General features: G+C 39.3%; 1 protein-coding gene across 5 annotated transcripts in view; it reads right to left on the reverse strand.

Moving 5' to 3' along the window:
- Positions 1-1054: 1054 nt before the first annotated feature.
- The window catches only part of spag9a (sperm associated antigen 9a), a 75377-nt gene continuing 52446 nt past the window's right edge, over positions 1055-23985 (reverse strand). For 3 of the 5 annotated variants that reach the window (XM_049467809.1, XM_049467807.1, XM_022667029.2), the window contains 11 exons: positions 14687-14882; positions 13831-13953; positions 13284-13364; positions 12201-12268; positions 10594-10742; positions 10334-10505; positions 9623-9736; positions 9502-9537; positions 6826-7002; positions 5146-5277; positions 1055-3991 (listed from right to left, as the gene is read on the reverse strand). In XM_049467809.1, the coding sequence (XP_049323766.1) occupies positions 3861-3991; positions 5146-5277; positions 6826-7002; positions 9502-9537; positions 9623-9736; positions 10334-10505; positions 10594-10742; positions 12201-12268; positions 13284-13364; positions 13831-13953; positions 14687-14882 (1379 nt within the window). In that variant the 3' untranslated portion in view covers positions 1055-3860. The remainder of the gene's footprint in view (positions 3992-5145; positions 5278-6825; positions 7003-9501; positions 9538-9622; positions 9737-10333; positions 10506-10593; positions 10743-12200; positions 12269-13283; positions 13365-13830; positions 13954-14686; positions 14883-23985) is intronic. The other 2 variants (XM_049467810.1, XM_049467808.1) reach the window with 1 other exon arrangement.

The raw sequence follows: 23985 nt of genomic DNA on the forward strand, positions 1-23985 counted from the left end.
GTTTCTTTGATTTTACCAAATTGAAAACCTCTGGAATATAATCAAGAGGATGATCATAAGCCATCAAACCAACTGTTTGAATCTTTGCACCAGGAGTGGCATAAAGTTGTCCAAAAGCAGTGTGTACGACTGGTGGAGGAAAACATGCCAAAATGCAAGAAAACTGTGATTAAAATCCAGGGTTATTCCACCAAATATGGATTTATGAGATCGAAAGCTCTGCATTTTTTTGTTATTTCAGCCATTTCTCATTTTCTGCAAATAAATGCTCTAAATGACAATGTTTTTATTTGTATGTTTAATAGTCATCATTGTATAAATGTGTATTAATTTTAAATATTTAATATTCTGCCTTTAGTGGAGCATCTCCTAAAGTGTCCTTCCACGTTTGTCTGTCTCTGTGTATGTATATACATGAAGTGTGTGTGTGCAGTGGTGTCTGACGTCAGCAGACGCATCTGCACACTGCAGCTGTCTGATCCGGTTGTTCGGGGTGTGTGTGTGTGTGTGTGTGGATGAGTGGGCACACTAGGTCTGTGATGTAAGTTCACAAGAGGTATCCCTCCAGCCTCTGTAGACTCTGCACACTGAGAGTGACCACACACTGCCACCTGGTGGTGTACAGGAAAAACTGCTGAAAAAAAAACAAAAAACAAAAAAGCTCCTGTTTTATTCGTATTTAGCTCTTTCATATTTTTACTGAATACAATCCCACGAACAAATAATTCAGTTTAAATTTAAAAAAGACAGCTGTGAGGTAAAATGAGAAAATTAAAGAACTCAAACACAGATAAAGATATTTTTGCTCTCCTCTCAAGTTAGCTTAGCATTAGCTTGATTTATCAGCTAGCTCGGTGCTGATGCTAGCACAAATCAGCTTCCAAAAGCTCACGGGATCCTGAATGCTGTTTCTTGCTGATTTTTTTTTCATTCTTGGCTAATAAAACTGTCAGCACTTACAGGTAAACTTACCTTTACCTTATCCAGCGTTTTCAACCTCAGATCCTGCAAGAAAGAAGCACTTAAAGCAGAAAGAACCACCAGCAGCCATGGATTCCCCATGAAATTGAGTTTAATAGATTGTTAAAAATAAGGCTATGATGCTGTTTTAGCAAACATTGAACAGGAAAAACCACAGTCATGACAAGCTGTGACGACCACAGCACATCCTGTGAGATTTAAGGGGTCGAGGAACCATATGCACTCAGCATACACACGCTTACACACACTTACACACTCACACACTCACAGAGAGATACATACAAGTACATATGTCTGCAGCCAGTGGAGCTACAGTACACAACTGTACATCAGCCACTCACACTCACACACACTTACACTCACACGCGCACCAGTCCACCCAAAAAGGTGGTTAATAAACAGGGATCTGAACAAATACGCCGCAGTGTCCTTTAAAAAACATGCATAGCTTAGTACGATGAATGTGTCGATTTTTTCCCCTAATTCAGTCCATGATGTCACACCTAGCAACCATTATTAATGCGATTTCTTCACAATATCTGCGACAGCACGCCGAACCTTTCGGCCCGCGGCACGTCGGACACACGTCACACAAATTTATATCAAACTAATAGAATTCTCATGTATAAAGTTACATTCTGAACCACAAAGTTCATTATGAAAAATAAATACTGGAATGGCAAATATCAACGATATGAAGGTCCCTTCATAAGTTTCTGAGACGGAAGAAGAACAAGAAAATGACGCCGACCGCAAGCTGGTTATTTTTTTTTTTCTCTTTCTTAAAATACAAAGAAAAAAAACGTTAATTTTTGACGTACACCACCAAAAAACGAAAACTATGAGACAATAGCGTCTCACACACAGATTGTACAAAAACAGCAAAACGGAATGAAGATCAGAACTAAGAACACACTGACGGGTTTCCACATGTCCTGGACTGTACACGTAAACTCTTAAGTCAAGACAAAATCAAACAAAAATGCAAAAATTATATGCAAGAATTCTAGATGAATTCCTAAAATTTCAAGGAACAAAAAATATATTAAAAAATTGCGCTTATTTTGTGTACATCACAAAACAAAGCCATGTAAAACAAATCAAAACAAAAAAACGAAAAACAAACAAAAAGTAGGACACAGCTAAGCGCTTGCAGACAAAATATGTCAAAAACTGCTGTGGACAAAAATTCCTAACTTTCAAGGAACAAAAAATATTAAAAAAACCAAACAAACAAAACAAACAAACAAAACAAACAAACAAACAAACAAAAAAACACTGGTTTAGCACTTGTACACAAACAAAATTAGATATACACTTCAGATAAAAGCCCTAAATTTCAAGGAACAAAAATTATTTAAAAAAAATTGATCGCTTATTTCGTGTACATCATAAAATGCCATGTAAAACAAACAAAAACAAATAAACAAACAAAAAAGAATGACACTGGCTAAGAAATTGCAGACGAAAAATGTCTATCTGCTGTGGACAAAATTCCTAAATGTGAAGAATCAACAAATATTTCAAAATGAAAAAAAAAAAGGAAATAAAATAAAAAAATCAAACAAACAAAAACGAGTGGCTTTGCGCTTGCAGACAAACAACATAAGGTGCAACAGAAAAACTGCTTTAGGTAAAATTTCCTAGCTGTCAAGGAACAAAAAATATTTCATAAAACGTGTCCTATAAAAACAAAATTGCTTAATTCATTATACATCATAAAAAAACAAACATACAAACAAACAAGCAAAAAAAAAAACACTGGCTTAGCACTTGGAGACGAACAACAAACGTAAGGTGCAACACAAACTGCTTTAGATAAAATCCCTCCCCATCAAAGAACCCTAAAATATTCTAAAATTACTCCCATAAAAAAATTGATCACTTATTATTTTGTGTACTATATCCAGGCTGTTAAGCATTCCTTCTTCTTCAGTTTCACAGTCCGTCCTTTGGTTACAGGGCAATTCCTTTAGAATAAAACAACAAAATGCAACAAAAAGCATCGTCACGTGTTGGTCTCTGTATAAATGGGTAAATGAACGTTGGTTATTATTATTTTTAAAGTGCCAGCGGGCTAGCTCTAGCATAAAGCTGCTAACACGCTCTGAGGAATGAGATACTGGACTCTGATATCCATCCATGCAGGCAATGATACACACCCCACTCCCAATACACTGAAGACAGAGACACACCTACACACTGACTCTACCTACACCATGCTTTAAAGGTGCTAGATGGCAAAAACAGCTTTCTGATGCTCTAGAATAATCTACCACAGTACAGTCATAGCGCCAGATAGTGGCCTGCTCAGTGCCTAGTCCTCCATAATGCCTAATCCGAATCAACAAAACAACACAGCATATAAATTCAACCTGAATTACAGTATAATCCCTTATACAGTATAATGTGTGCTAATAATATACTTGGTCATGGTGTAAAATGATAAAAGCAATCATGTGGTTCCTTCACTGTTCCGTGAGTTTCAGTACTCCAGTAGAGTACAGGACATTATTTGGACGGACCGCTTAAGATCCTGGACGGATTCATCTGCTCCCTTTATATTCCCTGACATTTTTACATTTCCTTCATTTCCTGTCTTCAATCCTCCTTCTCAGTTTCCCTTCATGCCTCGTCGTGAACAGATATTCCTAGAAAGATTCCTAGAAAATGATGACCTCAAAGAAATGTATAAATATAAAAGTATCACCTACATCAGTGTGGCTCACTGTAAGTCGAAGACTAATAATAACAGGAATCGTAATAATCATAATAATAATAATAATAAGTGAAATTAAAATAACTCTGTAGTGGAGGCCCAAGCTGGGTTGCTTAAGGGGGCGGAGCTCTCTGTTGAACCTGAGGCAGTGATTGGACGGTCACTCGTCGCCGACAGCAACCTGCCAGACGATGATGTGGCTGCGCTCGGGTTTGGCGGGAGCTGACTGCAGCTTGATTGTGGGCTCCAGTGGCTCATCGTCTCCGGCCGCTCCGCCTCCGTCTTCATCACCTGACATCAGAACATCACACAGGTTTACAGTACCTGTATTTTTCGTACAGAAACACCTAATATCCTTTTATTTTCCCAAAAATTTACACTGTATCTTATAATCCGGTAAACCTTATGTAAGAATTTAGCATGTTAGGTTGTAAGGAGCAGTAAAAGCCACTCCACTGAAGTACAGCATTATACAGGTGTTTTAGTAATGTTTCTCCAGCACTGAGGCCAGAGCAGCATTAGCTTTAGTCGCCAATTGCAGCGTTAGCTCTTTCAACTGTTCAGAAGTGAGTATATTTAATTGTAGCCTGCGCGAGCTTTGTGGGATGAACTGCTAGCTGATATGGCCCTGACTTACCAGAACACTCAGGGTTCCTCAGTGTAGCACTGTGGGGCAGCATTTACTAGCTCTAAGCACTGCTAACTGCTGCTAGTGCTGCTGCTAACCGTAGCTAGCACTGCTGCTAACAGCACTAAAATACTGGAAATCTAAGCTTACAGTAAATAAACGGAAGCATTTTACTCTGCCAAATAAACAGTTTTTAGGAGAGAAATCTGTGTAGATTAACATTCCAGTGCTTGTTTATCTTTAACAGAAAATGTTTTTTTTTTTTTTTAAGAATTACATTTTTTTTTTACTTAGGCGCCCCCAGCGGCGAGACCTGCTAAAAGGGAAACATGGCGACACCCTTGTTCCTTACTATTGTTATTTAAAATGCGACCAGAAAATAGACAATCACTGATAGTGCGTCTTATAATCCGGTGCACCTTATGGTCTGTAAAGGACGGTACATTTTTGGGTACATTTTTCTGACCTGATTACCCGACTCTTACTCATGTTTAGCAGACCTAAGAATATCCACTAGGGGGAGCACTTAAAGCTAAAATAGCTTTTAATGCTCAGCATTAATTAAACTGTGTTCTTTTATATGCATGCAACATGTATTACTCTCCTACCAATAAAATTCTCAACCATGTTTCCAGTCTCCCATGTGGGGTAAACAGTGGCAAATTTTTTTTTGACTACAAAAGAAGAACACTCTGCTGCAGTGCCATAAACATAGTTACAAACAGGTAACTTTTTTAGGCCAGTCAAGGGATTAATACAAATGACGGTGCTGGTAATGTGAACACAGCTAGTTTATATACGTTTCTAGAGCTCGTACCCATCCTGAAGTCAATGTAGCCCTCTCCTCCACTCATGACCAGCATGAATCTGGACTGCTGCTCATGTGATGGACTGCTGGAAGAAGGAGCTTCTGAGTCTTGGGTCATGCTGTCAGGTGCTGCTGCTTGACCTGTAGATGGAACAGACACATGTACACTGATTTAGCAAGGAATCGTGAAGTCTGTAGTTTCACCAAGGCACCATGGTGAAACTACAGAAATAAAGTGTCCTATCTTGCATCCTGCGCAAGCTGTGTTGCTCATTGCTCATTGCTATCTATTCTATCTATCCGCCAAAAATCTATTTTCACGCCTTGCACCTGCACCAGTTAAAAAGCGTCCTAGTACAAATATATCTATACTGATGAGCATAGTGGTCTCGAAATTAGGTGTGTTTAGGTAAAATAACACACGGCTAATAGCTAAAATGGCAGCAATTATATGGCATATATCCTGTCTATATAGAAAGCCACTGTCTATTCTATTATATATACCTTTTAACACCTTGCATCCTCAAACAGGGAGAGTACTTTTTTTTTCCATTTTTTAAAACACTGACTCTTTGGCCTCATATGGAGACACTGCCTGCACCATCTAATCATCACATGACAATATTACACTTAACTGATTGAAAACAGCAATGACAGGAGTCCCATTCAAAGGTTTCTACAGCCAGTCCAGACAGAAACAAAGGGCAGGTAAAAATTCTCATCGAGTTTTAGGTTTTCAAAAAATAGATTATTTAGTGCATTTACTGTAGAAAACCAAAAATTTGTTTTAGACCAATTGGGTCCTTCTGATCCCAAATAGCAAGTATTATTTTATAAATGTAAACCACTGTCTCCATATGACAGACAAAGTTTAGTTTTATTATACTCGTTAGGTCCCACTATTCATAAACCACTAGAACAAATTAGAAATACACACCAAGCAAAAGTCACACAAATGATAAAGATAATGCTGTGAAATGCAATGAAAGGGGCACAGTGGTCACCAGACAATGGCAGGTAATTTTGGTTTCAGTGATCAGATATTAACTGATTTTGGAATGATATATGTCTAAAACAGGTTTACAGACAAATAATTCAATCAATAATATGTAAATAAATAAATAAAATAATAACACTAATACTTGACCAGCCATACAATATACAGCGCTGGAAAAAAAATTAAGAGGCCACTTCAGTTTCTGAGTTTTCATGCATCTTGACATGTTCTCCTCCACCAGTTTTACACGCTGCTTTTGGATAACTTCATGGCACTCCTGGTGCAAAAATTCAAGCAGTTCGGCTTGGTTTGATGGCTTGTGATCATCCATCTTCCTCTTGATTAGATTCCATTTTGAATTTGGTAAAGTCAAAGAAATTGATCAATTTTAAGTGGTCTCCAATTTTTCCAGAGCTGTATATGACATATGTAGTAACACTGAGTGTAGAGTCATGTTCATAAGTAGATGGACAGTGACACATTTTTTTAACATTGCAACTAGTACTAATACTTAGTACTTATTAAGTATTTACTAAGTACTACTGAAAATGATTTTAAACTAGTAAATGCTATTGTCAGTTTAAGGCTGGAACTCTGGACTGGACATCACCAAATTTTGAATTTTCCACTGTCCAAATATTCAAATATATTAATGCATTTGACTGTATGTACATTGTAAATAGATATGTTACCTGATACTGCAGCGAAGAACTTCACAGCATCTTTGTGGCCATGGAAGCAGAGCTGGGCGTGGGCCATGGAGCAGTAGGGCACATAGGAGCCCGCGGTCCCAGTGTCCGAACTCTCGTCCCCGAACACTCGTACCGCCCCGCCCGGTCGGCTAGCTATAGCCCCCACACTCTTATTAGCTACAGGTGAAAGATAAGACACAGAGGTTAATAAATCTGCATTATGTTCCAGCTTATTACATCTAATCTGCACACCTTTCCCCTTACCCCAAATGTAGCCAATCAAGCAAGATACTGCATGTCTACTGCATGTCCAATTTTAGGTTTCTAACACTATGTAACATAATGTTGCCTAAAGCAATGCAATACTCAGGCCTTAACTACAGCTGCTACAGCTGCTACTGTTCAGACTGTGCAACATATACACTGTAGATTAGAATATCATTAAAAAGTTACTTTATTTCAGTAATTCAGTTCAAAATATGAAACTCATATATTATGTAGATGTATTACACACAGAGTGATCTATTTTAAGTGTTTTTTTTATTTTATTGTTAATTATTATGTCTTACAGCCAATGAAAAAAGCAAAAATGAGAGTCTCAGAAAGTTAGAATATTATATAAGACCAATTGGTACTTTCGGCAGTGTGGGCAGTGTGTTATATCAAGTCCAAAGTCTTACAGCACTTCATGCTTCTCTCTATTGACAACTTTTATGAAGATGCAGATTTCATTTTCCAGCAGAACTTGGCACACTGCCAAAAATACCAATAGGTTCTATATAAAATTCAAATTTTCTGAGACAATTATTTTTTTGGGGGGGTTTTCATTGGCTGGAAGCCATAATCATCAGCAATAAAAGACATAAACACTTAAAATAGGTCACTCTGTGTTTAATACATCTATATAATATATGAGTTTGACATTTTAAACTGAATTACTGAAATAAAAGTAACTTGTCACTGGTACTCATAAGAAGCCAGGCGCATATTCTGTACTGTATGATGTATGCAGTGATTTCTGGCATGCAGTATGCATAACATGAACATTCATGACATATAGACTTCTATTACATAACTTCATAACATTATGCCACATCAGCAAAACACATCTCAGCTGAGATAATATGATAATATAATATTTGATAACTGAGATAATATAATAATATTTGAGGTAAGTGGAAAATTATGTCATTTATTTTGTCAGCAAACTCTCCCATTTAACTACATTAGTGCGACATTGTGTAAAAGTGCAACCAGAGCGAGATGCACAGACTGAACACTGGGACTGGAAGCGTCTGCTGAGATGAGCTGCGTGTTAAAAAGTTAAAGCTCCATCTAAACTGAGTCACACCAAGAAAAGAGAGGTAGAGAGAAAGAGACACACCAAGTAATATATATTACTGTAAATTAGTCTGTTTATTAGTGGTGTAAGAGATTAAGGATAATTTGTAAACTGTAAAGATCGTACCAACAAGGCTCAGTACAATCACCTCGTTCTGGACGGTGAACTATGGGTTATTTCACACTTCGTATTTTGTTTCACTAATACTATTTACAGTTTATAAATAAATATGCACTATTTAAAGTAAAGATGCATTAAGATCAATACTGGTATCAGGTATCTGTCTGATACCAAGCTCAATTACTTACAATCACAAACAATGTTCTGATACTGTGTGCCTAGTGCATATACATATATATATATATATATATATATATATATATATATATATATATATATATATATATATATATATATATATATACATATATATATATATGTATATATATATATCATTAGAAAAATAAGAGACCACTTTAAAATGATAAGTTTCTCTGATGTTACTATTTTTAGGTATATGTTACTATTTATAGTAATGTAATCGTAAAAGGAATATTGTTGTTTTATTCTATAAACTAAACTACTACTAAGATTTCTCTCATATTCCAAATGAGAATAATGTAGTTTGAAAGATTTATTTGCAGAAAATAAGACATAGTCAGACTTCAAATAATGCAAAGACAACAAGCTCATCAAGTTCATAATCTGGAGTTCAGAAATCAATATTTTAATGACAGTTTTCCTGCATCTTGGCATGCTCTCCTCCACCAGTCTTACACGCTGCTTTTGGGTGAACTTAAAAGCAGTTAGCTAAAGCGAACCTAGCTGGCTAGGCTAATTTAGCTAGCTAGGTTAGCTAGGCTTCTTCTGGTCAGGTTTTTTTATTTTTGCAACTCGGTTGGGAAAAAATAGTATCTGTGCATCTCTAATTTCAAGTAATATTTATTCTCATATTTCTCATTTATTATAATCTCAGGCTGTAAAATATATAAAAATATGTATATTATAACATATATTTGCTACTATTTTCAATTATGTTGCTCATTTCTTTGCTGCTGTTATTTGTGCTGTTATAGCTGTAATGCTGTGGTAGTATAGTACTTATTACTGTCAAGCCAGTAAAGAGCCTTTAAATTTAAATCTGAATCTAACATAGATAGAAAGATAGATAGATACATAAATAGATAGATAGAGAGAGAGAGAGAGAGAGAGAGAGAGAGAGAGAGAGAACATGAAACTAACTAATCTGACATTGACCAAGATGCAGTAATAAGCGCAAGCTAGCATATAGCAGCAGAGTGAGCTCATTTCACAGCAGCATATTTCCCACTCACCCCTCAACCTGAGGAGTCCATGCTGCAGACCCACAGCTATGGGAAGATAATTAATATACAGCTGAATGTTTCTTTAAATGAACAGTGAAACATCAAATAAAATGTATATATATGGACTCACACTCTGATAGGGGGATGGAAATGATGACACCGTTTCCTGTTCCAACCCACAGCCGGTTACAGGAGACCATGAGAGCTGTGATCCTTACGAAGGAGAAGCCCAGCCTGCCTGTGCCTGTCAGACACAGAGAAGAGTACTCAGAGACAGATAGATAGTAAAGTACTTCTCGCAGTGAGGGCAGCGTGCCAAGTCCTGCTGGAAAATGAAACCCGCATCTCCATAAATGTTGTCACTGATGGTGGAAACTTCACACTAGACCTCAAGCAGTTTGGACTGTGTCTCTCCACTCTTCCTCCAGACTCTACTCCCTTAATTTCCAAACGAAATGTAAAATTTACTGATGATCAGTGATGGTTTGGAGAGACATGTCATCTGCTGGTGTTGATCCACTGTGTTATATCAAGTCTAAAGTCAGTGCAGTGTTTTCCTGCAAAATCTTACAGCACTTCATGCTTCCCTCTGCTGACAACTTTTATGGAGATGTGGATTTCATTTTCCAGCAGGACTTGGCACACTACCCACACTGACAAAAGTAACACATGGTCTTAAATAATATTAAAATTTTCTCTGGGTTTTCATTGGCTATACACCATAATCATGAACAATAAAATAAATAAACGCTTAAAATAGATCACTCTGTGTGTAATACATCTACATAATAATTTACTGAAATAAAGTAACTCTTCAGTGATATGCTAATTTTTTCCTCACCCAGCATCTTGCTGACGTAGGGCTCAATGTCCACGTCTTGGAGGTGCTGGAACGTGTGGGCGTGGAAGAGACGCAGGGTGGAGTCCAGACGAATAGACACCCAGATACCATCTCCCACCCAGGCCAGCTGACGCACCTGACTCTCCTTCCGCGGGTGAGCGTCAAAGGATTTCTACAAAAAACAGTTACAGTTTACAGGTTCAAATAAGTTCAGACTGAACCAGTGTGTTAAATCAGTAAATATGATCTGGTCTATAAACCTCTATCTTCATAGCTTTGGGCTGGATGACGTAGATCTTGTTCCTGTAGCCGCACCACACTTTATCATGCACCACCGTCATGCAGCGGATGGAATGGTGAGGCCGGCCCAGGTCCAGCAGGTGGTAGTTGGTTAAATCCCACTGGCTGTCTGTAAAGTGGGACAGAAACAGTATATGATCAGTGATGAGAGGTAAAAAACTACTAAGACTTGCTTTAATATTTAATATTTAGATTAATTATGGTGAAATTAGTACTGGGCGGATTGGCCAAAATTGCCTTTCACTGTATTTTTCAAGATTCTGACGGTGTCACGCCTACCACAGACTCTGTAGTTCCCATCTCTAACTCTGCCATTCCCTTCTATGGAAAATCCCCGGTCCGGAACTACACCTCCCAGCATGCACCTGACAACATCACGTGTTCGGACTCAGCCAACCGCGGCTCACACGGGCGTTCTACGTCACCGGAATTTTAGATTGTGTTTAGGTGTTAGTAATTTAGTTAAGATATAAATACCTGTCTGTTTGTCTCGATCTTCGCGAGGTATTTTCCCGTGTATTTCCCGTGTATGACCCTTGTTTTCTCAGACTACGTTTCTGCCTTACCCTTTTTTGTCTGTTTATATTGTGATTTCCTGGTTTATTGAACACTGCTTTTGTCTCATGGTTTAGTTTTTGGTTTGTGATTCGGCTCTGATGTTTTGGTTGGTTGTCTTTCTGGCTTTGAACAACGCCTGTTATTTGACTATGCTATCTGTTAACGTGCCTTGTAATAAAGCCTTGTTTTGTTATAGACGGATTCACGTTATTGTATCACTGTATTTTTATTTTTATTTTTTATTATTATTTTTGGCATGACTGGGCTTTAATATAGGTTTGTGAGTTACTGTACTGTTAGGAGTACATTTAATATACATCACTAAGGCTTTAAATTAAGGCTTCGATTAGTATTGGGTTTACTTTGTCCCACATAATTACACAATATATGAAGTAATCAGACTTTATTATCAGAAAAACAGCTAAAGAATGTAAACAATAGACCTTAAAAATAGATACGCTAACAAATTTAACACGGCTTCCTATACAAAATTAAATATTTTAATAAATAGTTCCATAAACACAATAAACAAACCTAAAATACTCAATGTTTAAGTTTTCAAAGAGATTTTTCTCAAAAGCTCTATTGCACAAGTTAGATTCAAGTTTAATATACATTTACTATATGTTGTTTCTAAAAGCCATTAGAGTCATTACAGTATTTAAATCAGCTACAATTCCCATCTTTCTCCAATTAACAAATACATTTAAATCATCCCTCAAGCTACAGTATTAATATATTTAAAAGGGCTGTAGTTACTGCTCTATTTTACTGGGATAAAAAACACTCATACAGTGAGAAACAGAAGCATGAGCTGCTCTGATTTATCTGCAGGATGGAGTTAGACCAGCGTTTGACTCTTCTTTGACGGTTCTGTTCCGTACGGCGCTCTGCAGCGCCTCTAGTGGTATGGCAGTATGAGAGAAACACATACCAGTTCTAGTTCACCCTTGCGGTATACTGAATGAACTGGTACACCATCCAGCACTAAGTGAAATTAAGGCCTTACCTTGACCTCTGTGGAAGATTGCTAGTGTACCATCAGCTGACGCCACCAGAACTCGCCCTTTAACATGACTGTGGAAATAGATACAAGGCATAAAAATGGAGAAAATTACTGAAAATGTAACTTTCTTACTGTTCATTGTACTTACATGAACTATACACCATATAACAGACAAATTGTTTACATGTACTTAATAATCCAATAACTGCAAAAAATCAAGAGTATTTAAAATTCGATAATGACAACATTCTTGAGTTGAAAGGCAGTTTTAAGCCAGTGTATTCTATATGAGCAAGAGTGACAATTTCTGTTTTAATGCTATTTCTTGGGCTATAGGCTTATATTAGTTGTCTCTATATTAGCTAAAATGACATCTACAAGCAAAACTTATAACACTGTTTGATAAAAGTAAAATACTGGAAAATATGTACAGTACAGGCCAAAAGTTTGGACACACCTTCTCATTTAATGCGTTTTCTTTTTTTTTCATGACTATTTACATTGTAGATTCTCACTGAAGGCATCAAAACTATGAATGAACACATGTGGAGTTTTATGTACTTAACACAAAATGACCTGGCCTCCACAGTCACCGGACCTGAACCCAATCTTGATGGTTTGGGATGAGCTGGAGCACAGAGTGAAAAAGGTGCTAAACACCTCTGGGAACTCCTTCCTTCAAGACTGTTGGAAAACTCAAATTTCAGGTGACCACCTCTTGAAGCTCATTAAGAGAATGATGCCAAGAGTGTGCAAAGCAGTAATCAGAGCAAAGGGTGACTATTTTGAAGAAACTAGAATATAAAAAAACATGTTTTCAGTTATTTCACTTTTATTTAAAGTACATAAAACTCCACATGTGTTCATTCATAGTTTTGACGATGCCTTCAGTGAGAATCTACACTGTAAATAGTCATGAAAATAAAGAAAACGCATTGAAAAAGAGAGGGTGTGTCCAAACTTTTGGCCTGTACTGTATATATAATAATGTGTATAATATTACTAATGGAAAATCACTCAAATAAATTACACTGTCATAAATAGTTCCCGTTTGCACTGACTCATCCAACCCTGGTTTCCACTTACACTATATTGAGAATGGAGTCCTTCAGCTTCACTGCATGGAGGCACTTCCTCCACCTGGCCACAGACGAGTGCACATACAAGCTGGAGGAAAAATGGAAAAAGAGGCAAAGGACGCATCAGAAAGTGACCTTGTAAAAACAGCATCCAACTCTACTAAAGTGCATCACAGCAGACTGGAACAGATACGTGAAAATGGCAGCCGAAACAGCTCATCCATTCTTTCCTAGAAAACATTTATTTCCAAGAAATATTATAGCTTAATGCCATTCTTAGAGGGCAATAGCCAGAGGGCTATTGGTAGAATGTTTTGTGGACGGATGAGACAAAATTTTTTTTTTTTGGTTTAATTAAAAAGAGTTATGTTAGGAGGAAAAAAAAAACTCTGTATTCCAACATAAGAACCTTCTCCCCTCTGTGAAACATGGTGGTGGTGGGTAGTAGCATGGTTTGAGCCTGTTTCAGTGCATCTACACCAGGAATTAAATACATTTTAAAGAAAAATGTTATATATATATATGTGTGTGTGTTTCTGTCTTATGTATCTCACCAGCCATTTTGGGCTCCCAGCCACATAGTGGGCAGAGTGCTGCTCATCCTCTGCATCTCTTCCCCAGCCTGGTCCTGCTCACTGCCTGGAGACGCCATCCCATCTCTCTCCTGACCTGACTCCCTGAAACACACAGAGTCATCAGCCAGAGTCACTCTGCAGTCTGTAGTTTAGGAGTAAATGAAGGTCAACCAATAATAAACATGTCGGTTTGTAAATTGACCACACAGTAAATTTGCCAGTGTTAACATTATCAGTTTTGATTAAACACTGTGAGTGTTACATTCTATTACATTCTGTTTTAGTAATCTATATGTGAGCTGTGAACCATGCACCGCACAGCATGATTTAGGGCGTGTCAGTGTGTCTTCGCTATCATAACGACGGGACAAAGACACCTTGCTAGCTCACAACACACAAAAGGCATGTACTAATTCTCGTAACAAGCGGGGGTGCTGCCATGATAGCAATGAATGTCTGATGGTTGACATCTGTCTAGGTTGTTTTTAGTCAGTGGTGTACTTGTGTTTTCCATTGCCAAGATAGCAATACATCAGAAATGTACCAGATCAGACCACACTTCTAGACCACCACATTCATCAGCGTAGATATATTCACAAGCACCACTGCTATTTAAAGGAAAATAGACTGTGGATGGGGTGTAAGATAGCAATGAGCAAGGGGTACGATACAGCCCATAGTGTTCATAGTGGGAGCAGTTAAGAGCCTAATAGCAGTAGCTTAGCAGACCTCTGTATTAAACGCAGTGTACCTAATCTAACCACTGAGCCACTGCTGGTGTAGTTTGACTCAATCTGTTTAATAAAAAAAATAAATATCATAAAAAAAATCTCACCTTGTACTACTATCTGTGGAAGCGGTGGTTTCAGTGGGTCCTGCTCCCAATGGATCTGTGAACACGTGCTCTGTGTACATGCCAGGCTGACTGGCATCCGTGCCCACGCCCTCCTCCCCTTCCTCAGTGGCCTCGGTGGCTTCCTCCGCTGTGGGGACTCCATCTTCACTGGGGCTGGGTTCTCTCGAAAAGTCCACTGCACAAACACAGGCTTTACTAAACCACTGCTCAGATGTATACAGTATATCAACAACTTTCTAAAACTAATCACATTATTAAATCATCAAACACAAAACCATAATGCTTTAGCATCAAATCAGAAAACACGTAATTAAAGGAGATATATTACACCTTTTTTGAGTCTACGGCTTATACAAAACACGTTCATGAAGTTCTTTGCACAAAATCACTCTGACATAAAGAGATCTCACCAGCTCTATTCTTGCCAGTTTCAGTCACTTTCAGAATGAGCAGTTTAAGGGCTCTGTTTAAGGGCTCTGCTGACTTGCAGTAGGTACAGATCCCTCCCTCAGACGAGGTCTGCTGGCTAATCCTGTTGTATACTGTCTCTACTGAGGTTCCCAACCAAAATGACCGAAATGGCTGATATTCAACCGATCTAAATGGTGGGCCTCCGGTGGGGGTTGATGGGTGAGGGGTGGTGCCAGGGTGGTTCTATTCATATTTTTCATTTATTGTGACGTCACAGTAAGGGAGCCATCCAAACTCTTTCCACTGATTCACAGAAAACGGATGCTTGGAGTATTACAGGGGCGGTTGAGACACAAGTTAAAATTTAAAAAACAAGCAAATAGTGAGTTTTGCATAATATGTCTGTAGTGGATTAACCAGAGGATTTCTTCATTGCTTACACACAGACACACACACTACCCCCACTTTACGGCCTATAAGGACACTTCAACCCCCAGAACACTCTAAAAGCCTTGGAGTTATCTTTTTCAAACAGCCTTAAATTTCAAAATGACATTTCCTGACTATTTCTTCACTCAGCCTCGCTCGAGAACCCTAAATGCAAGTCAGGGTAAACATTTTTAAATTCTTTTTTGACATTCCTTCAGACGCTGTCAGTCGTAAATCTGGATTTAGGACCGTTAATGTTTAAACATCTGGAACTGTGCACAATTGTGGTTTTGCCAACAGCACAATCACCAGGACAAGGACGGGACTACGGGACTTAAGAGAGTGTCAAAACTTAATTAATTCCTTGGAAATTGTTAATTCACCAAATATTATACCAATTTAGGGGTTTGTGCCTAGTTATTTCTACAATCACTTAGAAATAAGATTAATGAAATTAAGAGAAATGTTCTAAGCTTGGAAATTCCATTGACCGTTTGTAAGTGTGTCTCTCTCTCTGTTCACCAACCTCCCCCACCGTCGTAAATTCAGACAGGCAAGGACCAGCCGCTTATCTAAACACTCAGCAGAGAAGAGGAATTTCTCACTGAGAAGATTTTGCTTAAAATACATATATATTGACTATATAAAAAAGGTGTTTTATAGAATGTTTACTAGATAATGGTATATGTGTCTGGTATATGGTATATGTGTTTGGATGTGTCCTGATTAAATTCTCCTACACATTCAAGTCTGAATCAACAAGGTTTAACTAGCATTTGATAATTTAGCTTTATTTGGTTATCAGTGGTTTAACCATGTATTATCTTTTAAGTGATTTAATTGGGTTTAAATAATAACATGACTCTTGATCTCTTTCTGACAGAGTACCATCCATCATTGTATTCCTAAGATTATCTTGAGTATTACAAAACTGTTTGTGGGCAAAATATATATATATTACATTTATTGTGATTCAATTGTAAGATTGTTTGTTTCCTGAATTTATCCTCACAAACTGATATGCTGAAAAAGGTATTTTGATCCACTGTTTAATTGAGTTTTCTTTTGGTTTGATCTATTAGAAAAATGCTGAAGCATGTTGACCATGTGAGGAGGGGGGGTTTATGGCCCTTTGTGAATCCCCACCAAAGTTTGAAATTGCTCCTAGACCAATCAAAACACAGACATTTGGGCCACAGGGCCAATCATAGCTCAGGGGCCAAACAGGCCACAGAGACTAATAGTAAACTGGGCAGACACAGTTTTAGTTCAGTTGCCAGTTGAGTTTTGGGAGTTCAGGTCAGAGCAGTTGGAGGAGAAGCAGTTAGAGAAGGAGTGGGAGAAGGAGTTGGAGAAGATGAGTTGAGGAAAACAGTTAGAGGAGAGAGGTTAGGGAGCCCAGAGATGGAGGAAGGATAGACTGTTAGTTTAGTCATCTTAAGTTAGTTTTCTTAGACTAGTGCATTTAATCTTCAAGTATATTAATATTAGCTATCCTAGTTAAAATATCTAAGGTTATTTTACAATCTACGAAGCCAAGCATTATTCCATCTAAGTTTAGCTAAAGTACAGCTGAAAAAGAGATCCGCCAGATCCAACCCAGAAATCTGCGGTCCGGAGGCCACCAGCAAGCCACCTGAGAGCGAAGGGATTTCCCTGTGGGTTCTCATGGGGCTCCGTGCTGACACAGGAAGTCAAACCACCCTGCAGACAGGCTCACGTGATCCTTTTTCGGGGTGAAGCAGCAGACGACCAACCCAGGCGGACGTCACCAAGGCCCACTTCAACAACTCAGAGTAAGGCAGAGCTGGGTTTAATCTTTCGGCAGATGGTGTCTGTTGGTCATGGTTTGGATCGGGTCTTTAATTTAGTCTTCTTTAGTATAGATGACTCATGCTTGGTTGGAAATAAGAATTGGTTTCGTAGACTTAAAATGCCTTAGACCCTTATTTAGAAATACTCACTTAATAGTTATATTAATCTTTATTCCTTTCATATCAGCATTATAACGTGTTTGTTCTTTTATTTCTCATTTATCATTCTACACTATGATTTGATAGCTAATGGCTACATTTATGACTTTTTAATGAATTATTTACTCATATCTGTGTGATTTAATAAATACTTTTATTTTACAAAACCTGTCATTTCAGTGTGTTTTTCTGGATAACTTGGTTATGAAAATTTCTGTCACCTGTAGAAACCACACCCTGAGATGTCTTGTGTTATTAATTAATTTGATTAATTAATTAATTAATTAATTAATTAATTGGTTAATCTAATTAAATTAATTTAATAACTGGCGCCCAATTAAAAAATATTTCAACATCTCAATTAGCACCAGGTATTAAACCACTGAGCCGCTACATAATTGGCTCGCCAACGTGGGGCAGGATTATATTCTTATTGGCTCTCCGCCGCGAGACCAGAATATATACACATTTCATAACCAGTTCCAGAAAATAGCGCTGTAAGTTGCAGAATAAAGTGTATTTTGTTGTTATTATTAAATGCGTTAGCTGCTGGCTAGCTGGCTTAGCTGGAGTTAACTGCATAAACCCAGCGTGTTAGAAACACACGCACATGTGCTACACGTGTTTTTGTTTACAATTCAGGACTGGCCAGTCCCCCGCTGTGTGTGCGCGTCGCGCGCACGGTCCCCTGTTTGTCTGTATAACGTGTACAGTTATGTGTGTGGTATGCGAGCGCTCTTGAAAACATTACTCTTATTTGTAAAATAAGCTTGGTTGACACGCCGCCGTGTGTGGGCAACCTTAAACCCGGGTGTATATACGTGTATATACGTGTGTACTTACATAAAGTTCGAACTGTTTCCGGTAAAATAGACATATTTTGCCAGTGTTGATCTGATAAGGCCTTCGCGCAGCCCTGAGTCGCGGATCTCCGGCTCATCGACTCCGCGCTCCAGTTAAAACTGACGGTTTTTGCGCGAAATCCGTAAAATCCTGCAGTACTGGACACTTCCACGTGCGTAAAAGAGTAGCTAACTTTTACGTAACACCACCCTGAGTGGCAGGAAGTTTATTGTGTGCGTGATTAAACTAACCACGCCAGGATGTAAATCCTCTTTGCTCATCTTGTGAAGTGTGTTGCTGCTGTGTTAAACTTTCGGACAGCCGTGTCCTTCTCCTCTGCTATTCACAGTCGACTGAGTCAGTCAAATCTGCTGACCAGGTCCCAGACCCAAGGGGCGGTCCTTAACGTGGCATCATCAGTGGGCGTGACCACTCCCACCAGTCGGCCTCTGCCACCATCTGGTGGACAGCCTGACTATTTACACTCAAACTCAAAGGGTGTTTTACTACCCCTCACCACTAGGGGGGGTACACTGCCACATCGCCATCTGGTGTTTGATTTGGTTAACTGCATACAGTGCAGAAAGGTGCATTTCATTTGTTTGACCACCAGAGGGAGCCACTTAGCCATATAGCTGTGTCGCCACCTGGTGTTGTATTTGTGTAATTGCTATCATCCTGTAGAGTGCATTTAGAGTTTCTGTCGCCAGAGGGTGCCAATTTCAAACAAACTTTTTGTTAAGTTAATAAAGGGAATTTGCATTGTGGTTGGGTTAAATGGTTTGTAAATAAGTAAACAAATAACTGCATTCATTTAATCGGTTAATATTAAATATTTAAATTTAAGTTTCAGGTCTGCTCTCTCAAACATTACTCTTTATGTTACATTGAACCAAGCTAAATAGCTATCTCCATTGAGTAACTAAGCACAACATAAAATAATTAACTGGTCATTTTAATCAATTTGATTAAGTAAAGTTAATAAAATTTTTGTTAATTAATTATTTTCAATTTAATTCAACCATCTTCAAATAAATTAAGATTAATTATTGATCGATTAAGATCAATTATTAATAACTAATTGAAATTAATTAATTAATTAACCATTAAAAAAAAAAAAAAAAAAAAAAAAAAAACGTATCCAATTATCAGTTACTCAACCATATACCCAGCACACCTGTGCTTAATACATAGTTAAATTCTCCCATCCTGTACATAGTTAATAACTATACTCATATTTAGACATACTGTGTATAGTGGCCCACAGTTATTAAACTGTTCACTAGCACCACTGACAACAAATCTAACTATTCTTTTAAAATTAATCTACTAATTGTAACCTTAGGTCACCCACTTTTACAGATTTTCTTCTTAGAAAAGGCACAATGCTAATTGACTCGAACATAAAATAAACTTGTTGTCATCAAAATTGTTTGATTCCACGTGCTTTACGTAAATCAAAATGTGTGTCACTGAAAAAGCTCTTTTAGAGCTTACAGCTGGTTTACCCCCAGGACTTACCGTCCCAGTCCAACAAACGGACCGTGGGGGTCTCCATGCACTAATTGCCAAAAGCCTCAATGAGTGTGTATCTAAAATCCTTGAGGGCAAGCAACAAGTGGATCCGATTTCCCTAATACTGTGGAAACAACTGCTGTTGTCACAGGATCAACTTGCTGCTTCCTCCAAAACCATTCAAAATCTCCAAGCAGAGATTGTGACTTTAAATGATAGAGTTGCAGACCTAGAGAACAAAACTGTACAGTCTGAAATGAACCAAAGAGACCTCAAAACCGAAGTGCAGCTGCTTCAAAAGGAAGCCAACATAGCTACCCAACTTGCAGCTCAGTCACAGGAAAAACTAAAACATGCTATTGCAAGACAGGTTGAGCTACAAACTGAATTAGCACATGCTAACAATGCAGTCAAATTAACTCGAGACCAAACAGAGTTAACATTTGAGCTGATGATGGAGGGAGACTCCCCCATCAATCCAGCTAGTAAATCAGGAACCCCTGGGGTTCCGGACCTTAAGCAACAACCATCCACAAATACATTCCCTCTAGTCTTCCCTAAAGGTGCTGAAGCGCCCGTAGAACCAAGGTTCACTCAGCTTTCCCAGCCACATGGGACCTCTGTGCAACCTCAAGCACCCTCTGATAGAGATTTGGACAAAATTGCGCGTAACATCCCACGCTTTGAACCAGAACCGGACGGTTCTAATGATGTCCACCAGTATCTTCGCGACATTGACTTCTTCTTACGCCGTTTCCCCAAGGCCACGGTAGATGATAAAATCTACCTCATTAAGGTGTCCTCTAGTCGGGAAGTTGGACGTTTCATTGAGCGCCAACCACCCCAGGTTAAGAGAGATTATCCTGCTCTTTGCAAGGCTTTGGAGAATGAGTTCTCCAACCACCTTGTTCAAACCGGCCTTGCTGCAGCTCTTGCAATTAAGCAGAGACGCCAGGAAACACCCCTACAGTACTATCACCGCCTCAGGCTAGCTTATTTCGGCTATAGAAATGAGCCTGGAATGGAGGAAGAGGAAGTTTTCAAAACATTGTTCGTGAGAAACCTCCATCCCTCCACCAGTCGCTCTTTTGGAGTCGCAGCCTGCCCTCGTACGCTAACAAGCCGGCAGCTTCGTGATTTGGCTCTCAGAGGATTTGCTAAGTTCCAACAAAACATTAATAAAAAATCAGAGTCAAATGACATCCTGATAATTAATGAGCAGTCCTCCCACGTCAAGCAAAAAGGGGCACACAAGGCTCCAATGCCACCTAAGACCCAGTTAAACCACAAAAACCAGAGAGTGTTCCACTCTTGGCGTCGCTCGTCCCTACATTGGGCCAAGCAAAGTGACCAAAAGCCCTCCTATCGAAGGAAAGGTAGGATAAAACGCAGTTGGAATGGCAAACACTCACAGCACCATGCTCGAGCACAGAGCTCCAGCAAACTTCAATCTCCGCTCAGGAGAAAGAGCCCAAAGCACCACAAACGTTGGTGTCCACCTAAAGGGCACAAGGATGAGACATATCCAACTAACCTGAGCACTAAAGACGGCAGTCTGCTCAGACAATTTCGTAACGAAATACGCAAGCAGGACAATGCTGAATCTGAATTCTTGCCAATTGTCCATGCTCCAGATCAACCTGCTTGGGGGGGTGCGAAATCCATCCACTCCAATGCAGCCTTGGTTGTACAGCCAGACGCTGAAGACAACCACACTGAGGAAGCTCCTTCCCTCAGCCTGGAGGATCCACCACCTAAACAATTCTTGGGTTTCTTAACCAAGAAAGGTTCAACACCAAAATTCTACCTAGCCACCTGGCTGGAAGATGTGTTCGGGTATGATGCTCTTTTGGACACGGGGTCAGACATTTCTTTAATGTCAAATTCACTTTTTGACCAGGTGAGGGCGACAGCCCGCCGAAACAACAAAGAGATACCTCTGAAAAAGTGTGCTCTTCACCTTCAACCATATTCGCACACTGGTATCACTCTGCATTCTGCAGCCCTGGTGCACGTTGCCATCGGTCCAATGAGCCTCACCCATCCAATTCACATTTCTCCATTGGAGAACGTCCCATTGCTCTTTGGCAAAGACCTCCTTGACCGGTTCAAACCATTGATTGACTTTCAGCATCGTAGAATCTGGGCACAGGTTTGCGAACCCCTGCCCTGTCCTAAGGCACAGGATAGAGTTCAATGCTATCATGTTGCTAGCAACATTGAGCCACACAAGCTCATTGAACCTTCAAATTCCACGGGAATCAATGAGAAGCTCACTGTCAGGGTTCTGAAACCACCATCCTCAGAATCCCCTACCATGATTCTAAAACAAAACACCTGTTCATGGGCATTGACTCCCTCTACGGCTGTAGATGAGTACAACCCAAAAGCTGGAAAGTCATTCACTCTTAACACAACGGTCAACGGTGAAATCTTTGTTCCATGGGCTGACAAGTCAGCTGTTCACAGACCACCTGCAGGTTCCTTGCCACGGACTAACTGTGATCCTCTGTTCGTGCACCAAAAGGATTGTTCTCTTCTTGTTCCTGCACCAGTGGTTCCAGACAAACACAGTCCCTTGGATTCTTATGAATGTAAAAACATTCCCACCATCTACACAGATGGATGTGCTTTTCGGAATGCTCAGATCAAATGGAAAGTTAACATGACAATTGGTGCATGTGGCAACACTTTTTTCAGAACACTGGCATTTCAACTTGATCCACTTGCCACTTACTGTGCGTCTTTCAGGATGCTCAAGGGCCTGTTTGTTTATGCCCCAGATACACACGCTTCATCTTCATTCGTGGTGCCTCAGCGCCATGGGGGGGGAGAGCCTGGCCCAGGCCCTCGATCACCCATGGGTGGACCACAAAATGATGGGGGAAACACACCAAGCATTCCCACAATTGACATATCTGCCACTTGTTGGAAAAAGGCTAGTGTGTTTTCATCCCCAATCTTCAGAAGATCTGTGTGGTATATGGCCAATTCCACAAATGGATTGGGTCGAAAGACTCATGAAATTTGTTCGAAGGAACAAACATCGCATCACTGTGGCAGGTGCATTTGCCAGGTGGAGGGGACGTCCCCCAGACCCTATTGAAATGGCTCAGGCCACAACTTTTTCGCTGAACCACACTTTCTCAGGTGTTGGTATATCTCACCGTTCTAGCGGAGAACTGCGGAAACACCCAAAACTGGGAAAAAGCACGCTTGGATACCAACCATTGTGCTACACTGCTGACAAGCTACTGGTGAGGTCCCAGCACAGCACTGGCAAAACAATTCGCGAGCTCAGGTCTCATTGGTTTGGTCCTCATGCAGGGGCAGACAAACTGCCTCGCATCTGGAACCAAATCCCGCATCGTCAGTGTTTTATTAAACCGATTCTCAAACAAGTTCACTGTAACCCAATTAAACTATGCAAAAGCCCCATGGGACAAGTCGGGACCAATAATGCCCTAGGTTAAATCATAATACGGGGCTAAATACCTAGACACACTGAGTGTTCATTGTCCACCATATTCTGACCTGACGCAATTGTTAAATTGAGAACGTACCACACATTCACTGTCTGGAACTCACCTATCCAAGTAGCGTAACTCACAACAAATTGGATATTTTGTTAAACCTAGTGTTTGAATCACCATTTCAAACCATTAGCATAGCAGTATAATAAATACATGGAGAAGGGGGGGTGCCAATTTTTTTTTTCTCTTCTCTTCAGGTGCCCAAAACATATTTTGTTTCCCTTCTGACTACGTTTGCTCCGCTATATTGTTCTCAATTGTTGACTAAGTAGTGGCTAATTATTGAAGCATACCTTATGGGTAGGTTGTCTTGATAAAGTTATAAAGGAACAAATAGCTAGCAAACTATTTGTGACCCTTTCATATGCTTGTTGCCACACTATCACATTAAATTAACTATTCTATTCAGAACCAAAAGCCAATAGCTACAACAAAAAAAAAAAAAAAACTGATCATCAGAGAAATTGTATATCCATTAGACCAAAAACTCTGTCAGCTACCTTGTAGTAGATTGTCTTAAGAAAGCATGACCAACAAGACACCAATTGCATGAAAGATGTACCCTAACATGCTC

Source organism: Astyanax mexicanus, chromosome 19 (assembly GCF_023375975.1).
Source record: "Astyanax mexicanus isolate ESR-SI-001 chromosome 19, AstMex3_surface, whole genome shotgun sequence".
In the NCBI taxonomy this organism is placed as follows: domain Eukaryota; kingdom Metazoa; phylum Chordata; class Actinopteri; order Characiformes; family Acestrorhamphidae; genus Astyanax; species Astyanax mexicanus.